The 23,052-nt window shown below is 40.9% G+C and overlaps 1 protein-coding gene across 6 annotated transcripts in view; it reads right to left on the reverse strand.

The window, feature by feature from the left end:
• LCORL (ligand dependent nuclear receptor corepressor like) overlaps positions 1–23,052 on the reverse strand; it is a 182,967-nt gene that overhangs the window by 3,297 nt on the left and 156,618 nt on the right. The window contains exon 8 of one of the 6 annotated variants that reach the window (XM_030565395.1): positions 6,141–7,401. The exons of 2 other annotated variants lie outside the window; for them this stretch is intronic. In XM_030565395.1, the coding sequence (XP_030421255.1) occupies positions 7,292–7,401 (110 nt within the window). In that variant the 3' untranslated portion in view covers positions 6,141–7,291. Of the gene's footprint in view, positions 1–6,140; positions 7,402–9,360; positions 10,379–12,542; positions 13,887–23,052 lie in introns of those variants that run through there. 3 more of the 6 variants (XM_030565404.1, XM_030565396.1, XM_030565397.1) reach the window with 3 other exon arrangements.

Below are 23,052 nucleotides of genomic sequence, written 5' to 3' on the forward strand. Positions count from 1 at the left end.
ACTACCTCGTCTAGACCAGTCATTTTCAAACGGGGGGTCGTGGAACGCAAGGCACTGAGTTGCGGCAGCTCTCGTCAGCACAACTGACCAGGCCATTAAAAGTCCCGTCAACAGTGCTGCCCAGCTAAGGCAGGCTAGTTCCTACCTGTTCTGACACCACGCTGCGCCTCGGAAGCAGCCAGCAGTAGGTCCTGCTCCTAGGTGGGGGGGCCACGGAGCTCCAAGCACTGCCCCCGCCCCCAGCACTGGCTGTGGGGGTGGTGCCTCAGGCAAGACCTGTGCAGAGCTGCTTGCGCATCTTTGCTTAGGAGCCAGACCTGCTGCTGGATGCTTCCAGGGTGCAACGCAGTCCATGGTGCCAAGACAGGTGGGAAGTCTGCCTCGCCACACCAGCTGACTGGGAGCTGCCTTTGGTAAGGCAGCACCTCAATCCCCTGCCCTAGCCCTGAGCCCCTCCTCAAACACAGAACCCCTTCCTGAACACCAAACCCCTCAGCCCCAACCCAATCCCCTGCTCCAGCCCCGAGCCCCTCCCCAGCTCTGTTGGGTTGCGGGTATCAACACTTTTCAACTGGGTCGCCAGAAAAAAAAAGTTTGAAAACCACTGCTCTAGACCACAATAGGTTAATGTGCATGTGTCTGTTTCTTTTAATTAGTGCTTCGCAGGTACCACAGAAAAAAGTTGCAGGTTTTTGCTGTAGGAAAGCAGTTTTAAATAAATGTATCTTCTCTTCACACAACATGTGATCTAACAAAGGATGGCATTAAGTAGACATACACATTCCATTCTCTAGCTAGAAATGGTAGTGAGAACATTCTGTAGACTAGAATCTGATGCATCTTTCTAAAGATAAGGACTAGGGTCTGTGCTTGAGTCAGATTTCAAAAAACTATAAAATTTCAAAACCAAAGTTCTTCAACCAATATTTAGCTTGTCAAGCCCTTTCCAGTTTCACAGAATTGTACTACCATTTATCGAGTAATCTTCAGAACGTTCCCAGCTGGTGACTTACCAGTAGTCTAGCCCATTACAGATAGAAAGTGAAAGGAGAACGACTCAAAGCATGACTGGGTTGTGCGGTTGAAATCAAAAGTTTCTATGACTACATTCTGGTCTTAAATCACTAGCTCACACAACTCCCTTGTTCAAAGCAAAGCTCACATCCCTCATGCAGGACCATGTACTGTACCTGCCAAATTTTAAAGCAAAGCCATTCTGGGTCACTGAGCTTCTCACAAAAATGAAAAAAAAAATTGAAAAGTATTTTTGCATTCTGGCAATTAGAAAGTGACCCAATTTGATTATTGCCTGGTAGTGTCCAGATGAGCCAATTTTATTTACCTAATGGGGAGGCATTGCCTGTATTTTTATATTGCTGGGTCACCCAGGAAGCTTTTGGATTAAACTGATGACAAACAAAATCTGCTTTTAATGAATAAATATTAATGAAAAAAGGAGTTTAATATGGAAACTAGCCAAGCATATGCTAACTAGCATTTGTCACTTGGGTGGCTAGAAGACAATATTTCCTTTTTGCAAGAAGTTTTGAGGTAAGAAATTTGCATTCTGAAACAGATCTTCTGAAAGTTTTGAAAAAAAATCATATAAAAAGTGAGCAAGCCCAAGCCCAGAACAGCATGATTATTAGGGCACCCAGCAGTAATGTGGGTGACCCATGTGCAAGCTCGTGTTTTGCCTGATTCAAAGCAGGGACTTGAACCTGGGTGCATCTGTCTAGCTATTCCATCCTGCACCAGAGAAACACTCCTGGGGAAAACAACGTTTCCATGAAACACTGCAGGTCTGACTAAAAAAGAGTGGTGCCTAGTCACATAACCTTTGTATCTTGTGCAGGTTTCTGGCTTAGGAGAGACAAGAGTTAGTTTTCTAAATAACGAGCTAAGAAGCAGCTGAAGCTTGTTATGTAATACCGCTCTAGGAAAGTGATTATCTTTATCTGGACCTATTTATGGTAGCTATCACAGCTTTTAACAGGTATTTAAAAGTAGAAATAGCCAGAGTGTGTGCATGTGTATATATAATGTGTATGTATGTATGTGTAGTAGGGCTGTCAATCAATCGCAATTAACTCACACGATTAACTCCAAAAATTAACTGCAATTAAAAAATTAATCACACTGTTAATAGAATACTAACTGAAATTTATTAAATATTTTTGGATGTTTTTCTACATTTTCAAATATATCGACTTCTATTACAACACAGAATACAAAGGGTACTGTGCTCACTTTATATTTTTTATTAAATATTTGCACTGTAAAAATGATAAAGGAAATAGTATTTTTCAATTCACCTCATACAAGTACTGTAGTGCAATCTCTTTATCATGAAAGTGCAACTTACAAATGTAGATTTTTTTTTTGTTACATAACTGCACTCAAAACCAAAACAATGTAAAACTTTAGCCTACAAGTCCACTCAGTCCTACTTCTTGTTCAGCCACTTGCTAAGATGAACAAGTTTTGTTTACATTTACGGGAGATACTGCTCACTGCTTTTTATTTACAAGAATCAAGAATCATATGACACCTGAAAGTGAGAACAGGTGTTCACGTGACACTTTTGTAGCCAGCGTTGCAAGGTATTTATGTGCCAGATATGCTAAACATTCATATGCCCCTTCATGCTTCGGGCACCATTCCAGAGGATATGCTGAAGATGCTTGTTAAAAAAAATAATGGATTAATTAAATTTGTGACTGAACTCCATGGGGGAGAATTATATGTCTCCTGTTCTCTCTTACCCACATTCTGTCATATATTTCATGTTATAGCAATCTTGGATCATGACCCAGCACTTGTTCATTTTAAGAACACTTTCACAGCAGATTTGACAAAAATGCAAAGAAGGTATCAATGTGAGATTTCTAACTATGGATACAGCACTCACCTCAAGGTTTAAGAATCTGAAGTGCCTTCCAAAATCAGAGAGACAAGGTGTAGCAAATGCTTTCAGATGTCTTAAAAGAGAAACACTCTGATGCAGAAACTACAGAGCCTGAACTACCAAAATAAATAAATAAATACATACATACATACATAAATAATAAATCTGCTGGTGGCATCTTACTCAGACGATGAAAATGAACATGCATCAGTCCACTCTGCTTTGGATAGTTATTGAGCAGAACCTGTCATCAGCATGGACATGTCTTCTGGAATGGTGGTTGAAGCATGAAGGAACATATGAATCTTTAGCACATCTGGCACATAAATAACTTGTGACACTGGCTACAACAGTGCCATGCAAATGCCTGTTCTTACTTTCAGGTAACATTGTAAACAAGAACTGGGCAGCAAATGTAAACAAACTTGTTTGTCTGAGCAATTGGCTTAACAAGAAGTAAGACTGAATGGACTTGCAGGGTCTAAAATTTTACATTGCATTCAAAAATAAAGCAGTTTTTTGGTACATAATTCTACATTTGTAAGGTCAACTTCCAAGATAAAGAGATTACACTACAGTACTTGTATTAGGTGAATTGAAATATACTATTTCTTTTGCTTTTTTACCGTGCAAATATTTGTAATTAAAAAAAATATAAAGTGAGCGCTGTACACATCGCAGGCTGTGTTGAAATTGAAATCAATATATTTGAAAATGTAGAAAACATCCAAAATATTTAAATAAATGGTATTCTATTAACAGTGTGATTGATCGCCACTATTTTTTAATTGTTTGACAGCCTGTGTGTGTGTGTGTGTGTGTGTGTGTGTGTGTGTGTGTGTGTGTGTGTGTGTGTGTATAAACATGCTGTTTCTTTTTTCAGAGGGCAAGACTAAACAGATCTTTACTAGTTTTTTTTTTCTTTGTAAACAGATACTAAGGCCTGGTCTGCACTACGTGTTTAAACCAAATTTATAAGCGTTAAACCGATTTAACCCTGCACCCGTCCACACAACGAGGCCCTTTATATCGCTATAAAGGGCCCTTAAATCGGTTTCTGTACTCCTCCCCAACGAGAGGAGTAGCGCTGAAATCAGCATTGCCATGTCGGATTAGGGTTAGTGTGGCCGCAAATAGATGGTATTGGCCTCCAGGCTGTATCCCACAGTGCACCACTGTGACCGCTCTGGAAAGCAATCTGAACTCGGATGCACTGGCCAGGTAGACAGGAAAAGCCCCGCGAACTTTTGAATTTCATTTCCTGTTTGCCCAGCATGGAGCTCTGATGAGCACGGGTGGTGATGCAGTCCCAAATCCAAAAAGAGCTCCAGCATGGACCGTACGGGAGATGCTGGATCTGATCGCTGTATGGATAGACAAATCTGTTCTATCACAGCTCCGTTACAGAAGACGAAATGACAAAGCATTTAAAAAATCTCCAGGCTATGACAGACAGAGGCCACAGCACAGTGCTGTGTGACAAGCGTAATGGAAAGCCAAAGAATCAAATGGACGCTCATGGAGGGAGGGAGGGGGTACTGAGGACTCCAGCTATCCCACAGTCCCCGCAGTCTCCGAAAAGCATTTGCATTCTTGGCTGAGCTCCCAACGCCTTTGAGGCCAAACACATTGTCCGGGGTGGTTCAGGGTATATCTTGTCAATTTACCCCACCTCCCCCCCGTGGAAAAAAAGGAAAAAAAACCAGTTCTTGACTTTTTTCAATGTCACCGTATGTCTACTGCATGCTGCTGGTAGATGCGGTGCTGCGGCACTGAACAGCAGTATCCTCTCCCCTCCTCCTCACCGGTGGCAGACGGTACAGTACAAAATGACTGATAGCCGTCCTCATCATCCTGTGGGTGCTCCTGGCTGGCCTTGGTGAAGTCGGCCAGGGGCACCTGGGTAAAAATAGGAATGACTCCCGGTCATTCCCGGCAGATGGTACAGAATGGCTGGTAACTGTCTTCATCATAGCAACTGGGGGCTGAGCTCCATCAGCCCCCCCCTTTCATGTCTAAAGAAAAGATTCTGTACTGCCTGGACTATCATAGCAGAGGGAGGCTGGGCTCCTCTCCCCTGCCACCATTTAATATCCTGCCTGGACTATCATAGCAACTGGAGACTGCCTCCCCCTCATTTTATCTCACTAAAAAGTCAGTGTTTTTTATTCCTGCATTCTTTATTACTTCATCACACAAATGGGGGAACACTACAACGGTAGCCCAGGAGGGCTGGGGGAGGAGAAAAGCAATGGGTGTGGTTGTTGCAGGGGCACCCCCTAGAATGTCATGCAGCTCATCATTTCAGCAGGATCTGACACGGAGCGGCTGTGCTCTCTGGTACACTGGTTCTCTAGTACACTTGCCCCATATTCTAGGCAGGACTGACTATTTTTAGATAAAACATAAAGGAGGGAATGACCCGGGGAGTCATTCCCATTTTTGTCTTTGTGCCCCCAGCCGACTTCAGCGAAGGCCAGCCAGGAGCACCCATGACAGCAGCAGACAGTACAGAATGACTGATAACTGTCATCTCATTGACAATTTACAACGGCATGGCAGACAGTGCAATAGGGATGGTAACCGTCTCTACTACCTTGCAAAGGCAAATGAATGCTGCTGTGTAGCACTGCAGCACCACCTCTGTCAGCGGTATCCAGTACACATACGGTGACAGTGACAAAAAAGCAAAACGGGCTCCATGGTTGCCATGCTATGGCGTCTGCCAGGGCAATCCAGGGAAAAAGGGCACAAAATGATTGTCTGCCATTGCTTTCACGGGGGAAGGAATGAGTGACGACATTTACCCAGAATCACCCGCAACCCTGTTTTTGCACCATCATCCATTGGGATCTCAACCCAGAATTCCAGTGGGCGGGGGACACTGCGGGAACTATGGGATAGCTACCCCAGGAATCTACGCTAGCCTCGGTACATGGACGCACACCGCCAAATTATTGTGCTTTGTGTGGCTGCGTGCACTCGACTTTATACAATCTGTTTTACAAAACCGGTTTATGTAAAATTGGAATAATCCTGTAGTGCAGACATACCCTATAAGTCCCTAACCCACTTCTTTCTACTGTATGATTGTTGAGCTGGCCAGAACAGGTCCATCATCTACCTTTAGCTCTGCCGCTCACATGGAATGATTTATCTTATAGCTACCTGTGCATCACCAGAGAACTTCTGCACCTATTACACAGTACACATTTTAAAAAAACAAAGCTACCTGATTATATTGGTACATTTATTTGAAATATACTTTGAATTATGAGATTTACAATGAACACAAAAATAGTAGAATTCTATCCTAAATACCACTGTGATTATGCAGTACATTTCACAACTAACTTTTAAAAATGTTTTGTTCTTCAAGCAAAGCTTAGTATGTACAGTGCTGCACTCAAGTATTGTGTTCTAAGTAATAGAAACGGCTGCATAAATGTCTCACATCTACAACTGTTCTGTCTGGTCTTTCCACACAGACACCTTTTGCTGGGAAGTGCAGAGCTGCAGATTACACCATGACCCTAACAGTGGTCCTACTTCTTTTCTCCACTTCCAGTGGAGTCAATTACTGGTCTGTTTATGAGAGTGGGGATTCCAGTCTCTGTTGCTTCATCTCCAGCTTTCCCTGACCTCAGGAAACCCCTCCACAGGTGCTCCACAATATAAGGCTGGGCATGTGTGTGTGGTTGGGCAAGGTGACCCCACCAACTCAGTGGGAAATCAGGAATCATTTGCTTGCTGAACCGTCAGCTTTAATTTACTTGCTCTTCCGCTCTATAGTCTGGCCATCCCAATGTTCTCCAAGGAGTGATAAGCAGCGGTCTCTTCAGGAAAATCCCCTAGCAGCAGCTTCTGGAACCATACTGTTGCATGCTTTGGTGGGAAAGGGGGAGAGGAACCAGTGCTCAATTAATTACAGGACATCTATATAGAGATGGCACTGTCATCAACTAATCCCTGAGATCTGAAAGTTCTATGTTCCAAGCAGCCTGCCAGATCCAGGGCTGGTCAAGCTCTGCCCCCAAAAAGGAATGAGTTGAAGGAAGCAAAAACTCTTAGTTTCCTATTCACAATGCAAGAAAGCCCCACATAAGGAAAGATATGGCTCACTTCAGCAATCTCAGACAAACACCATGAAATTGCAATTTCAGGAGTCTTCCTTACACACAATAGAACATTTTGCCTTACAGCAAAACTAGTACCAATTTGTTGAATTTAAACTAAAGCTGTAGAAAGACTAAGTTTCTAGTTCTGATGCAGAATGTTTAGTATTACTGCAATGAGGTCTGTTTCAGGTGCATTAACAGTAGTACATATTATGAGGGACTAGGTGATAGATGCATTCATCTTGAAAATACGTGGTTTTTGAAGTTAGACTTGGGTGCTTCCATGAAGTGGTATTTGAATTGGGGTCATGGAGTACTCAGCAGTTCTGCTTGCAAATCCTCCCAGCAAAGACAGTCCAACAGGATTAAGAGGCCCTATGAAAAAGAAGCGAGCAATTAAAAACTGAACTTTACAAATACCTATATTTTTCAGATTTCAGTGTTTAATGGACAAAATTTGGCAACAAAAACCCACATTAAAATGACTTAAAAAATTAAAAAGTTGCCTTTATCCTCCTTTAAAACTGTGCTGTCTCAAACCAGTCCGTGCCCTCCAGCTGTAGTGGCACTAATATTGTTGATCTCTTTATTATAAGAGACATAATTTTCTGAGAAGTACAATATTTCCAAGTCAATGATTTAAAAGATTTCAAATATTCTTGGAATGCAAAGTAACCGTGTATCATGCTCACTCTTGCCTCTGCTTGTAGTCTATAATTAAAAGCCTGTTATGGCAATCAGACTATTCCTATGGCCTTTCATGACCTCAAGCAAAAGAAACAAGTATTTATAGAATTCAAAGGGTTAAATCATGGCTTTACCATAAGCCCCAAGTGAGTACTGTGTGGTTGCACTGCCCAAGGAATTAGACTGGGAGGCAGAGGCACCAAAAAATAATGCTCTCAAAGGTTCTTATTTTTTCAGTGGTTGTGAATTGTATTCTTCAGGGGAAGCAGATGAAGTGGCACCTACAGTATGGAGACTACAGGATTTATTATAAAAAAAAATCTGGCTAGTTATATCCACAGAACTGCTGGGTGAATTGCAGTGTAGCAGTTTAACCTCTTAGACTAGGTCAGTCCTGGGCATGGGCTGTGAAAACACCATAATATTATAATAATAGGAGATATACCAATCTCCTAGAACTGAAAGGGACCTTGAAAGGTCATTGAGTCCAGCCCCCTGCCTTCACTAGCAGGACCAATTTTTGCCCCAGATCTGTAAATGGCCCCCTCAAGGATTGAACTCACAACCCTGGGTTTAACAGGCCAATGCTCAAACCACTGAGCTATCCCTCCCCCCATCAGTTAAATTATAGGACAGTTGTACTGTGCAACTGACTCTAAAAATGGCATTGTGGAGTTACCTATTTTTTGTCTTCCAATGACTTCCAAATCTGATCAGTTTACAAATAAAAATGTCTTTTTCTCACTGCTAGCCATGCAAACTCATTCTGAGGCTTTGTCTATACTAACACTGTTTTCGGCAAAACTTTTTTCAGTTAGGAGTGCGAAAAGACACCCCCTAACCAACATAAGTTTCACTGACAAAAGTGCTGATGTGGAAGGGCACTGTTGGTGGGAGAGCGTCTCCTGCCGACATAGCTACCACTGCTTGTTGGGGTGGTTTAATTATGCCAGCAGGAGACCTCTCTCCCACCAGCACAGAGCAGCTACACAGGGTTCTTACAGCTGCGTCATTGTAAGGTCTGTAGTGTAGACATAGCCATAGTCAACCTTTGTTCTTCCTGTCTGATGCATCAGTCAATAATAAAGAATCTGCAACTGGAAATCTCTAAACAATTCCACTGATTATGGGCAAGTTGGGATAGAATTTGGCTCCCTCTCCCAGTGTCAACAGGAATTAAAAAAAAAATAGGTAAAATGTAATGAGTCAGCATAAGGAGAATAAAAGTTGTGTTCTACTTCAGCCAGAAGTTATGGACTTAATGGAGAAATTACTGGATGAAATAATATGGCCCACGTTATGCAAGAGGTCAGACTAGATAAACATAAGGGTTCTTTCTGGACCTAAAATATTACTCTGAATATACACAGAGTACTAGATCAGCTGAATAAAAAGGTGCAATTTTTCCCAGCCATTTTCCAGAGAAGAGCTGCTTTTTAAACTGTTGTGAAGGGTGTTTTTATGGTGTTGGCGCGGTTCACTGAATTGTGACTACAATTTATTTCAGTTATCACCACCTTTACTTCAACTATATTTGAATCCATTAAAACTTTCTTGTCAAATCAAAAGTCCCCAGTACAGTAATTCCATGTAGACATCAGTTCATTCCCTTCCCAAACCCCTTCCCTCAGGATTGCTAGTGATATGATTTAATAGATGGTCTGCATGTTTCATGGGGCAATACATCCTTTACTGTAACCTCTTCCCAATAATACAGGGACATGCAGCATTGACTTGAAGCTTTTAAGGAGGATTTCAAAAATACTGGATGGGGTCTCGTGGAACTCTAGATCATATAACAAAATATTACCTTGGACAAAAATCTTAATTTTTTACTATAAAATACAGAGGACAAAATATAAATCTTTTAAATCTACAGCTGCACCAGACTCAACATCTCTTCAAATATGGACAGATTACATAATGCCTGTACACTGGAGTTAGGGCAGTCCAGGCAGAAATGTGACACGTTGTTTAGCTGTACCTAAAATTGAAAATCTTTTTGTTGGAGCTTCTAAAAGCTACAAAAAAATTATAAAAAATTACACGTTTCAATTATATTTGTCAAATGATTTCTTAATATAATATGGAGCAACTTTTTTTGTAAAATGGAGAGGTCAGGAATTAGACTGTAGATCCACAAGAATTAGAAGTAAAGGGCCCTGGAAATAGATGGCATGCATAAGGAGATGAGAGAGTAGTTGCAGAAGCAATGCAGGATCCAGGGAGGCGTTTTAATAATAGGAGATACAAAATCAGGGTTGAAAATAGCTAAATGAGAGAAATAGACAGAAGTTAGGAGACGCGAATGGATGGAACTGAGGAGCAGACTGAAGGGTTAGAGATTAACACCAAGAGAGCCATCTTACAAGACTGAAATTAAGACTGTTGGGTGGGAGGAAATGGTGGAAAGCTTGGGCAGAAGACAAAAGCTAGCTTGGAAATGTTTTTTATCTTGAAAACATTGGTGCGATTTTGGATAGATGGGGAAGCTGGGAATATGGATTAAGGACATAAAGAGAGAAGAGGGGAGTTGCAGGGCATGGGAGGCACAGGGATGTGTCAGGAAGAAAGAACTACTTACCAGTAACTGTTTTCTGAAAGTATACGTTGTGAGCGATCAATGCTCTCTGTCCATGCTTTGAGTCTGTGACTGGCAGAATTCCTATAAGTATAAAATTCTAGGGAAGAAGGTGGCATGTTGTTCCATAATGCTGGCTAATCATCAGTTCCATCCTCAAGCAAAAGGTGTCAGCATAAGAGAACGCAAGCATGAATTTGCAACTTTACTGGGAAAGTGAATGAGTGAAGGTGGGTCTATTACAATGTATCATTTCAGAGAACACCACCACAATTTGCAGGAATTTTTTTCTCCATATAGGTACCAATTGCAATAGCTCTTAGAAACTTAAAAGCTTCAAGGATGGTCTATAAAAGACCAAGCAATTAGCCAGAGCTTTTTGCCAAGAGGAAACGGTCACATACAGTGCTTCACAACCACCTTATTCTACTTAATTGCACTAATAAATTGGTTTAACTAAGGTAATAAAGACAAAACATGATTAGGAGATTTAGACATTGAAATCTTGGTCAGGATGCTTGTTTTCACAAGAGACCAATGCTGTGCATTGTTGTTTGATGAACAAGATAATCCATCCAAAAGGGCCTGACTGTCCTGCCAGGTTCTCCTGCTGTGATGGATGCAACCTTGTATATTACATCTTGAATTAGATTAATCTAAACTCATAATTTACTCTGTAACGTCAAGAAACCAGTATGTCCTGGATGGAGATTAACTCAGAAATATGATGCAACAGTACACATGTGGTTTGTGAATTTACTGAGACTTCTGAACAGTGAGGAAACCATGGGAGACGGGGGAGATTCCAGAAGACTGGAAAAGGGCAAATATAGTGCCCATCTATAAAAAGGGAAATAAAAACAACCCAGGAAACTACAGACCAGTTAGTTTAACTTCTGTGCCAGGGAAGATAATGGAGCAATTAAAGAAATCATCTGCAAACACTTGGAAGGTGGTAAGGTGATAGGGAATAGCCAGCATGGATTTGTAAAGAACAAATCGTGTCAAACTAATCTGATAGCATTCTTTGATAGGATAACGAGCCTTGTGGATAAGGGAGAAGCGGTGGACGTGGTATACCTAGACTTTAGTAAGGCATTTGATACGGTCTCGCATGATATTCTTATAGATAAACTAGGAAAGTACAATTTAGGTGGGGCTACTATAAGGTGGGTGCATAACTGGCTGGATAACCGTACTCAGAGAGTAGTTATTAATGGCTCCCAATCCTGCTGGAAAGGTATAACAAGTGGGGTTCCGCAGGGGTCTGTTTTGGGACCGGCTCTGTTCAATATCTTCATCAACGATTTAGATGTTGGCATAAAAAGTACGCTTATTAAGTTTGCGGACGATACCAAACTGGGAGGGATTGCAACTGCTTTGGAGGACAGGGTCAAAATTCAAAATGATCTGGACAAATTGGAGAAATGGTCTGAGGTAAACAGGATGAAGTTCAATAAAGATAAATGCAAAGTGCTCCACTTAGGAAGGAACAATCAGTTTCACACATACAGAATGGGAAGAGACTGTCTAGGAAGGAGTATGGCAGAAAGAGATCTAGGGGTCATAGTGGACCACAAGCTTAATATGTGTCAACAGTGTGATACTGTTGCAAAAAAAGCAAACGTGATTCTGGGATGCATTAACATGTGTGTTGTAAACAAGACACGAGAAGTCATTCTTCCGCTTTACTCTGCGCTGGTTAGGCCTCACCTGGAGTATTGTGTCCAGTTCTGGGCACCGCATTTCAAGAAAGATGTGGAGAAATTGGAGAGGGTCCAGAGAAGAGCAACAAGAATGATTAAAGGTCTTGAGAACATGACCTATGAAGGAAGGCTGAAGGAATTGGGTTTGTTTAGTTTGGAAAAGAGAAGACTGAGAGGGGACATGATAGCAGTTTTCAGGTATCTAAAAGGGTGTCATCAGGAGGAGGGAGAAAACTTGTTCACCTTAGCCTCCAATGATAGAACAAGAAACAATGGGCTTAAACTGCAGCAAGAGAGATTTAGGTTGGACATTAGGAAAAAGTTCCTAACTGTCAGGGTAGTTAAACACTGGAATAGATTGCCTAGGGAAGTTGTGGAATCTCCATCTCTGGAGATGTTTAAGAGTAGGTAAGATAAATGTCTATTAGGGATGGTCTAGACAGTATCTGGTCCCGCCATGAGGGCAGGGGACTGGACTTGATGACCTCTTGAGGTCCCTTCCAGTCCTAGAGTCTATGAGTCTATGAGGTGGAGTAATTAAGGTTGAAAATCAACCATTCCATTGGCTGAAACTTCTGTGTCCATAAGTACACTTCTTATACAAATAGCAGTGACAAAAGACAGAGATGCAGAGTCAGAAGCAGGCCTCAGAGACAAGGGAAGACTACCCTGGGTCAGGAATTTTCTAGAGAAAAGTGATAGCAAATCACCAACATATTCCCGGAATTTTCCACAGATAAACAGCAAAACAAATACTGCCAGGATTTTAACACACATATTGGAAGGTAAGTCTCCTAAAGCTTTATTAGTATACTAAATAAGTGATTTGATTTTCAAAAGTGAGGTCAATGGGCACTGAGCAGTTATGAAATTTAAAAGCCTAAATACAGACTGTGCTGGTAAGAAGTCGACTATATTCTCTGGGTATATGTGAAAACAGCACTCTGACTAACAGTCTGTAGGTGACAGAGTCCATGGAAGGAACAATCACATATGACAACATATGTATTGTATGAATACATATTTACACACATTACAATGTGAAATATAGAGATCACATCACATAGGGAATGTTAAATAACTTTATGCATGGAGCTGCAAAGTGATAGTGGTTGTCAACTTCCTCCACCCCCATATTTTCTGCACAGAATTGAATGGAAAAATGTGTAAGATTTGAATACACTAATTCAGTAATGGGCCCAGGAGTACGAAGGGCTCTTTACATGCAAATTTGCACCAGCGTAACTAAAAGTGTGATTCATAAATGATTTAGGGCTCATCTGCATAGGGAGTTACTGTGCAGCAAGCCCAGGTGTCCATCTCAGAGCATCAGCTTTGAAGCAGTAGATGTGCTGAGCTGCACTCTAGGACTTCCACTATGCTGTAGCAGTGTCCATATAAAACATTATTGCACAGGAAGCAGGTTCACTATAGACTCACACCCTGGATTGCTGCATAGTAACTTGCCATGTAGACAAGCCCTTAGTTAAACTAATGCAGAAGGGTGTGCGGACACAGTAAAATCAATATTAACTTGCCTTTATATAGATTAAATTTAAGTTGATTAGAAGGAGCTTAAGCAAACTGAAACAACCCCCTCAAACCAAAATAAGAGCATCTATGCAGGGTTTTGAACTGGTTTAATTTAGTTTTAAAACCCTTTTAAATTAAACGGGTGGATTTTTAATGTGCACAAAAGACTTAAGTCTCTTGCTACTGAAGAGATTTCTGGAGTCACCTCAAGGCATCTCTGCCTCTCATATCAGACAAACTATTGCAAGGCACTGAATCTCAGGATAGTGTGCAGAACTAAGATGGGTTTTGTGGTAAAGCACAGATGTAGCTGAATTCAGCTGGGTAAGTCAGATGAGTTTCAACTGTTGGACCTGAAAGAAAAATGGGGAAAAATATTTGACACACAAAACCTAAAAAAAACAAGACAGGGAAGTAACTTTAAAGCTTAATGAGGCACCAGTTGCCTCACACCATAGTCATATTCTCTTAAACTTGACAGACTGGGCCAGACAGATATCATCAGGTTACATGAACATAAATCCCAAGAAATACTTCAAAGCAATCTAAGTAGTTTTAGCTAAATTTGTGACCAATGCAATAGTAGTCAGGAGGAGTTCTTCTTCCATCAACTGTGAAAACAATTTGAGAGAGGAAATGGGAGTTGCTACACCTCAGCAGGCACAGAATGTATCACCTGTTGACAGTCTTGGGAAGGTGAGCAGACGGAGACGAGCTTGTCTAGAATTCTAAAGTTTTCAGACCTGACCTAGAAGCATAGAAACAAAGAGTCTGGAATCTACGACACATGGTGCCTTTGCATAATTAGTATTTATGATATTTAGTGCTTTACAAACAAATTGTAAGGTACACAGTGACCTGCAATGAGCTGGAAGAGGCTAAAAAGCTCACAGTGGCTATTTATAAAGGGCTTTCTGAGTGTTTTGAGGAAAGACTGGAAATACGTTGATTGTGGGAAGAAGGAAACAGTTCTCATGCTTAAGGAGTGAATGAACAAGCAGAGTTTAACAAGGAAGAGTGCAAAGTTGAAGAATGAATTTGGCGTGCAGGAAATGCACTTTGTCCCTGGATTTTCTCCATAGACACTCAGTCGCAGAAGATTGAGAGTGTAGGAAGCTGATATAAAGGTTCAGAAGAAGCTGGGGTTTGGTGAGATAAACAAAGCAGTGGGAGAGAAAAATGAAGAAATTAAGTTGAGGGGAAAAGGTGCGGTTGGAGGTGGAGACTATCATACAGAATGGAGATCAGAAAGGGAATAAGAGGACTGAAAGCTGCAGAGATCAGAGTCTGAAAGTCCTGAAAGGAGTATTGGATCTGACAGGTTGTAGTGCAGGGAGCGAGCAGCAGTAGAAGAGATGAGATAGTAATCAAGTATTCAGAATGAAGTCAGGAAGTGACCAGTGCTTTGTGAAGACCAGTATGAAGAAAGTGACCAAGCCAGTCAGCCAAGAGCTGATGATCTAATGAAGAAAAACAGCAAAAAAACCAACAATAACACATGGAGAAATTATGGAAACTAAAGTAATCCAGGGTAACAACTGGTGGACTGAGATGAGAGGAATATGAACAGGAGGTGCTGAAGAGCACATATAATGTAGCAAGGTACTGGTCTTTGGCCAATTAAGAAAAATAATTATATTTAAATTCTAATTGTTAGTGAGCAATGAAGCTTGTGTGTAACACATCACAATGTCTATTTTTCTTACAGAGTAAGGATTTGCCTGAATATTTTAAAAAGTTGTTCACTGGCCATCACTGAAATGGCATCTGCTTACTTTTATCACACATCAATATTGCACTGCTAAAAACTATTTGCATGTACCACGGCAAAAGAAAATAGGCCATAAGGGACCCTTGTGATCATCTAGTCTGACCTCCTGTATAATACAAACTATAGAACTTCCCCAAAATAATTCTTAGAGCTGCTATTTTAAAAATACATCAGTCTTGATTTTAAATAGTCAATGATGGAGAATCTACTACAACCCTTTGTAAATCGTTCCAATGGTTAACAACCCTTGCTGTAAAAAATATGTCTTATGTCCAGTCTGAATTTGTGCAGCCTCAACTTTCAGCCACTGGATCACGTTATAACGGAGTTAATTGTCTTGTTGATTTGTTTCCTTAATCTGAGCTCCATCTGCAGTGTTCCAAGAGAAGGGATCTGCTTTTTTAAAATAGTCCATTGGAAATTCCCGAAGTAGGTCGTGACTTCCTTCTTGGATTTATTTTAGTCTGTTCAAATGTTTAACTTTGGTTCTAGAGGTAATCTTACCCAACTGACACCTGTTCTTGTTTAAAACTCCTAAGAACATTGTCATAGCCAGATAATAAACCTTACATGCCACTGATGACAAATATGAGATTTCATTGCCAGATTTCACATATAAGCACACCATTATTTCAATACAGGCAGTCGTTACAGATCACAACGGGCCCAATACTGTAAGATGCTACAGTGTGTTGAAGGCGCTCAGTTCCCACTGAAGGCAAACATGTAGGCCTTGATCCTACAATGCATAGCACACATGCAGACTGCTGGCTCCTAGGTGAAGCCCCACTGAAGTCATGTGAATGCAGCAGTTCATATGTGAGTGCTACTCATGGCAGGAGAAGGGCCTTGATTAGGATTTGAGGACACTCAGTTTCTTTATATTCCATATTAGCCAAGAAAAAAGTCTAGAGGAAAAGGCTTACCAAATGAAACTGCAGTACTTCACAATTTTGCCACTATCTAAATTGCATGAAATCACTGCCCAGTTATACAGTTTAAGTGGAGAAATTAAAAAAAAAACCAATCACATAAAAATAAAATATAATGTAAGAAAACAATCAAATCTTTACCTGTGATACAAACATCACCTTGGATAGGTTCATATACAATAGCTGCAATGTTGCCATGTGAATGTTGCAAACATTGCAGAGCAATGTTTGTTAAAAAGTTTCCATTAGAATGTTTAAAAAATAAAATATTTGTATTGGTCTTAAATTTTGTTTAAGCTTAGTCTAGATCAGAGACTCTCAACCTTTTTCGAACAACATTCAACCTTAATGGATTTTTTCTTGATTTTTTTCAGGAGATACTGGGCAAAATTGCTTAAATCAAAATGTAAATCACATGGCACTAAAACCCCCCACCTCTTATCTTTGCATCCGAGTGGCACTGTGACTCCATGCACCAGGTTTCAAGTCTGTTCACTCAAATTTTTCCAGGTCACCTCTCCATCATGCCAGCAGGGAAGGGGCTTCATTGTTACAACTCCCAGTTCTGGAAAGGGGCCTGGGGAGGAGGGGGAGAGATTGGTCCTACTCTCACTGTGCCCTTGTAGAGTTCAGGTTCTCAAAAGAGAGTTCATAACCCCCCTGACCCCAATTTAAAAGTTGGGGCAATGGCTCTTTGGTGCCCCATCTTTGGTGGCCATAGCCCCCTAGAAAATTTGATACATCCCTGCCCTCCGCAATGGGGGCATGTCGCCTGATTGAAAATACATCAAGATGATACCTTTAAGGTAGTTGTTGGAGTTGGAGGGTCTTGAGGGGCAATATTGCAGGCAATGATGCTAGGATTTCACCCAATATTTTTGTGATAGGTTGTCACTTAGCAGCCTTAACTGATTTTTTTAATTTTCCCATCTCCCCGCTCCCCTTATTTTGTGTGGGGAAAATAAAGACAAGGTTTGTAAAAATTTCAAAGACTAGACAATGCAACAGATTACTTGGTGGTAGCTAAGGAAATACTGTCTTCTGTGGTCTGTCTCATTTAATTTGCACCTAATATATGTACATTTATTATGTAGCCAAGTTAGTCATGTTTGCAAGTGACCCACAACTTAACTTCTCTCCAAATATTGGCTTAAAAGTGTTTAGAAGTAATAATGTTCTACCACAAGATTTAAAACACAGATTTCTTGGATTTATAGACAATACTTAACCCAGTAGGCTGATTGTGCCTCCCAGTCTTGAACCTCTCTATCCCTTAGTTACCCTGTCCAAAATTTTGGAGCCCCACTATTTGTTCACCTCACAATCTCAAAGCAAATCTCACTTTACAAACTTGACCTTCTTTATACTGTTGACCTAACTACAGAGAGTTGAGCCAACATGTATAAAAGAGGCTGTTATCTAAATAAATGAAATATGGATTGACAACCGTAGATCAAGGTTCTATTCCCATTCCTGCTGCAGCTTCCTATTAACTTTTAGGAAGTCCCTTTAACACTTTGCTCCCTAGCTACACTGTCTAGAAAATGAACCCAATATCTAGGGCATGAATTAGATGGTGAATGAAGATAATGACTAAACTTAATCAGCTCTTTCCTTTCAATTTTGATATGTAGCCCTGGTCAATTTCTCTGTCACCATTAAGTTCTTCTTGATCAGCTTACCTGACAGAATCATGTCAAGTTTTATAACAAAGCAATTTATTTATACAGTAGAATCTCAGAGTTAGGAACACCAGAGTTACAAACTGACCAGTCAACCACACAGCTCATTTGGAACTGCAAGTACACAAGCAAGCAGCAGAAGCAGTGACCCTCTCACCCCCCCCCAAAAAAGCAAACACCGTACTGTACTGTGTTAAATATAAACTACTAAAGACTTAAAGGGAAAGCAGCATTTTTTTCCTGCACAGTAAAGGTTCAAAGCTGTATTAAGTCAATGTTCAGTTATAAACTTTCAAAGGAACAACCATGTTTTGTTCAGAGTGACCACCAACCTCCAATCTCGAGGTGTTCATAACTCCGAGGTTCTACTGTACATTTATTTTTACTAGCCCTGCCCTTGAAAAACACCTGTCAGATCTGTCAGATTAGATCTTTTTACCTTCCTGAATTTCTGTTTGATGATTATTTATCAATCATTTTTCAAATTAGTCATTTATCTGGATCAAGAGCCAACAAAATTCTGGCTGAGTATGAAAGGCGTAGAATGAGACAAAATACAATAATAATAAAGTTTTGGAAACAAAGTGAAAAGTTTACACAGGCATAAGAGGAGTTATTTTTTGCATATTTTATACAACTAATGGCACAATTCAGCAAGCTCCTATGCACATACTTCAAAGTATTGTTCTGAATAGAGATGCTTTCCTGAATTAAGGCCTAGAAATGTGGAAGTCTCTATGTCCTGCCTCCATATCTATGTTTAGAAAACAGAATGTAGTACTTTACAGTAATAGAAATTGAGCTGCACTACAACAAGAAAAATACTTCTCTTTCTTCATTATGGTTTATGTCAGCAAAAATTCTTGTTTCAACAGTTTCCTTGCATTTCACTGTTACAGGCAAACTTCAGTATACATAATTTTAAACCATGGCTGGTTCAAAAATACAGTACTTACCTGCATTTCATTTCTTATAAAATAATATTTTACACAGACCTACACTCACACTTTAACGAGTCTCCAATTAATGGATTTGGGAGCATTCTCAAAAGCCCAATTCAGCAGATCACTTAAGTCCATGAATAGTCCTGTTGACTTCAATTGAATTACTCACATATTTATAGTTTAAACACATGCTTAAATACTTTGGTGAATTGGGACTCAGGTAATTTTAAATAAATTTCTTCTCTAGAGCACCATCTAAAAAGCATTATCAGTTCATTAAAGCAGCATGAAAAACCTAACAGTAATTCTCCCAAAACTGTAGCTGAAGGAGAGAAGATGAATGTGAATCTGTTTGTATTACCATATTTGGAAATCAAATGTTAGTAAACCAACTAAAGAAAAGGTATTAAGACAATCTTTAAAGAAAAACTGAAATAAAAATAAGATTTAAAATGATCAATGAATGTTGTGAGTGTAAATTATATACAAAGGATGAAAAAAACAAGACACCAAGATATAAAGAGATCCTAGCAGACAAAATGAGTGGAAGTATTTAGAGTTAAGCCTCGTTGTTTAAAAGAACTACTGTAGTACAGATAAGCCAAATTTAACATGTTGCCTGGCCAGTGATACTCAGCCCATGGGTCTCTCCAGTGAGAGGATAAGCAACTGCCTAACTATGATGCAATAATTGTCCAAGAAAAAAAAACTGCAGTTTAACGCACAGGCGTGCACATGCGCACACACATCACTTCGGATTTATTAGATATATATTTGTGTTGCTAGCAAAATAAGTTGTTAAAATTTTGCCCTTGACATTTTCACTTTAAGAAACATGCATTTAATTGAAAGTAGTTATTAATTTTAATAAACGTATATACATTTATTTTAACTTATTACATTTTTATGTCTCTCTGTGATTCCGTTCAATGATAAAATGGCTCCTTGACTAATAACAGTTGGGTGCCAATGGCTTAGGTAATTATAGCTTATGAAACGAGCTATACATGTTTGCTCTGAATATCTACAGGTGGAAATATCCTGAGGCCAACTACTTCACTAGTATTCCTCTGATGAGCTTCCAGAGGGAATTCTTACAAGAGAAAGATGTAATTACCATTTCAGCAGATTATTTTGCATTTAATGTGACCTTATATACACTAGAAGCATATGCCTCACTTGTTCCACACCTAGAGCACAGAATAAGCCTCTCCATGTGTTAAAAAGCTGAACGCACTCTCTAAGATTTTATTTTATTTATTTGTCATTAGCTCTTTGGAGCAGGGATTATGTCTTCCAATGGGCTTGTAAAATGCCCAGCACAATGGAATCCAGATGTTAACTGGACTATAGTACCAAAGTAGAAATAGACAGACTTCAATATAACTTTTAAAATCCAAGAATCTTTCTGGAATGAGAAGGGACATTTGAGAAACATCTTGGCTGTTGTTATCCTGATATGTTAATGCAGAGATTGTTTTAAATGGCAAGGGATTGTACAAAGCAAAAGATGGAAACCAGTTAGACTCTTGGAACAATACAGTCCAATTTTCAAATGTGGGCTCCTTAAGCAGGATGTCCAAATCAGTATTTAGGACTGTAAATTCCCATTTTGTCAAAGTGCTGAGCTGAGTGTACCCCATTTAGATATAGATATTGGAAAATATGGCTTTCAAATCTGAAAGTAAATAAATAAATCCAACTACTGGTATTTTTACACACTGCTTGTAAAACCTTTTCAAATACATATGATGGGAGTTGTTCTAAAATCTCCAACCCCTGTCAACTCTCTTAGTTGCCAAAATGTAAGGCAGAAATGAAAAAGTTCACAATGGGATGAAAAAAATTCCCTATGTTGCAAATAATTAGAATTGATCCCTTTTTTAAGAGTTCTTTCAGTACCTCTTGCTGGAAATCTTTAGACCATCATATGGTGAAATCCTCACATGGTATCTTCTCAATATCATGTCACGTTTTATCATAACGATCGTTTATTCTATTTTAGCTTAGCCATCTCCAAAGCCTCTATGTGGATACTTTAGGGTATGTCTACACTACGGGATTATTCCAATTTTACATAAACCGGTTTTGTAAAACAGATTGTACAAAGTCGAGTGCACGCGGCCACACTAAGCACATGAATTCGGCGGTGTGCGTCCATGGTCCGAGGCTAGCGTCTATTTCTGGAGCGTTGCACTGTGGGTAGCTATTCCGTAGCTATCCCATAGTTCCCGCAGTCTCCCCCCTCCTTGGAATTCTGGGTTGAGATCCCAGTGCCTGATGGGGCAAAAATCATTGTCGCGGGTGGTTCTGGGTAAATGTCGTCAGTCATTCCTTCCTCCGGGAAAGCAACAGCAGACAATCATTTTGCGCCCTTTTTCCCTGGATTGCCCTGGCAGACGCCATAGCACGGCAACCATGGAGCCCGTTCAGCATTTTTTTTTACTGTCACCGTACGTGTAGTGGATGCCACTGACGGAGGCGATACTGCAGCACTACACAGCAGCATTAATTTACCTTTGCATGACAGCAGAGACGGTTATTCTGTACGGTCTGCTGCTGTCATGGGTGCCCCCCTGGCTGAGGTCGGCCGGGGGCACAAAGACAAAAATGGGAATGACTCCCCGAGTCAATCCCTCCTTTATGGTATCTAAACATAGAGTCAGCCCTGCCTAGAATATGGGGCAAGTATACTAGAGAACCAGTGTATCAGAGAACCAGAGAGCACAGCTGCTCCGTGTCAGATCCCGCAGAAATGATGAGCTGCATGCCATTCACGGGGAGTGCCCCTGCAACAACCCCACCCATTGCTTCCCTCCTCCCCCAACCTTCCTGGGCTATGGTGGCAGTGTCCCCCCTATTTGTGTGATGAAGTAATAAAGAATGCAGGAATAAGAAACACTGACTTGTTAGTGAGATAAAATGAGGGGGACGCAGCCTCCAGCTGTTATGATAGTCCAGGCAGGACATTAAGCGGTGTGGGGGAGAGGAGCCTAGCATCCTGCTGCTATGATAGTCCAGAAAGTACAGAATCGTTTCTTTACACATGACAGGGAGGGGGCTGATGGAGCTCAGCCCCCAGTTGCTATGATGAAGACCGTTACCAGCCATTCTGTACCATCTACTGGGAATGACCGGGAGTCATTCCTATTTTTACCCAGGCGCCCCCGGCCAGCCTCACCTGAGGCCAGCCAGGAGCACTCAGCAGACAGCAAGCATATTGTACCGTCTGCCACCGGGGAGGGAAGAGGAGTGGATACTGCTCTTTACTGCCACAGCATCGTGTCTACCAGCAGCATTCAGTAGACATAGGGTGACATTGAAAAAAGTCAAGAAACGATTTTTTTCCCTTTTCTTTCACGGGGGGGAGGGGTTAAATTGATGAGCTATACCATGAACCACCCCGGACAATGTGTTTGACCCTACAGGCATTGGGAGCTCAGCCAAGAATGCAAATACTTTTCGGAGACTGCTGGGGACTGTGGGATAGCTGGACTCCTCAGTATCCCCTCCCTCCCTCCATGTGCGTCCATTTGATTATTTGGCTTTCCCTTACGCTTGTCACACAGCACTGTGCTGTGGACTCTTTATCATCGCCTGGAGATTTTTTTCAAATGCTTTGGCATTTCGTCTTCTGGAACGGAGCTGTGATAGAACAGTTTTAGCTCCCCATACAGCGATCAGATCCAGTATCTCCCGTACGGTTCATGCTGGAGCTCTTTTTGGATTTGGGACTGCATCACCACCCGTGCTGATCAGAGCTCCATGCTGGGCAAACAGGAAATGAAATTCAAAAGTTAGCGGGGCTTTTCCCATCTACCTGGCCAGTGCATCCGAGTTCAGATTGGTTTCCAGAGCGGTCACAGTGGTGCACTGTGGGATACCACCTGGAGGCCAATACCATCGATTTTGCGACCACACTAACCCTAATCCGATATGGTAATACCGATTTCAGCGCTACTCCTCTTAAATCGGTTTAACACCGCTAAAATCGGTTTAAACGCGTAGTGTAGACCAGGCCTTAGCTAGCTCCAAACCTCTAGGTGAGGTCTATGATATATTGACAGGGGAAATCACGTTAGCGCCTTTCTAGCAAGAATCATAAATCCTTTAGTAAAAATATATTTATATGATATTCTTGGCTCATGTAGACAAGTCCAATTCAACATTGCCAAATGAAAATGTCCTTT

The sequence above is a fragment of the Gopherus evgoodei genome, chromosome 5 (assembly GCF_007399415.2).
Source record: "Gopherus evgoodei ecotype Sinaloan lineage chromosome 5, rGopEvg1_v1.p, whole genome shotgun sequence".
NCBI classification, from domain to species: domain Eukaryota; kingdom Metazoa; phylum Chordata; order Testudines; family Testudinidae; genus Gopherus; species Gopherus evgoodei.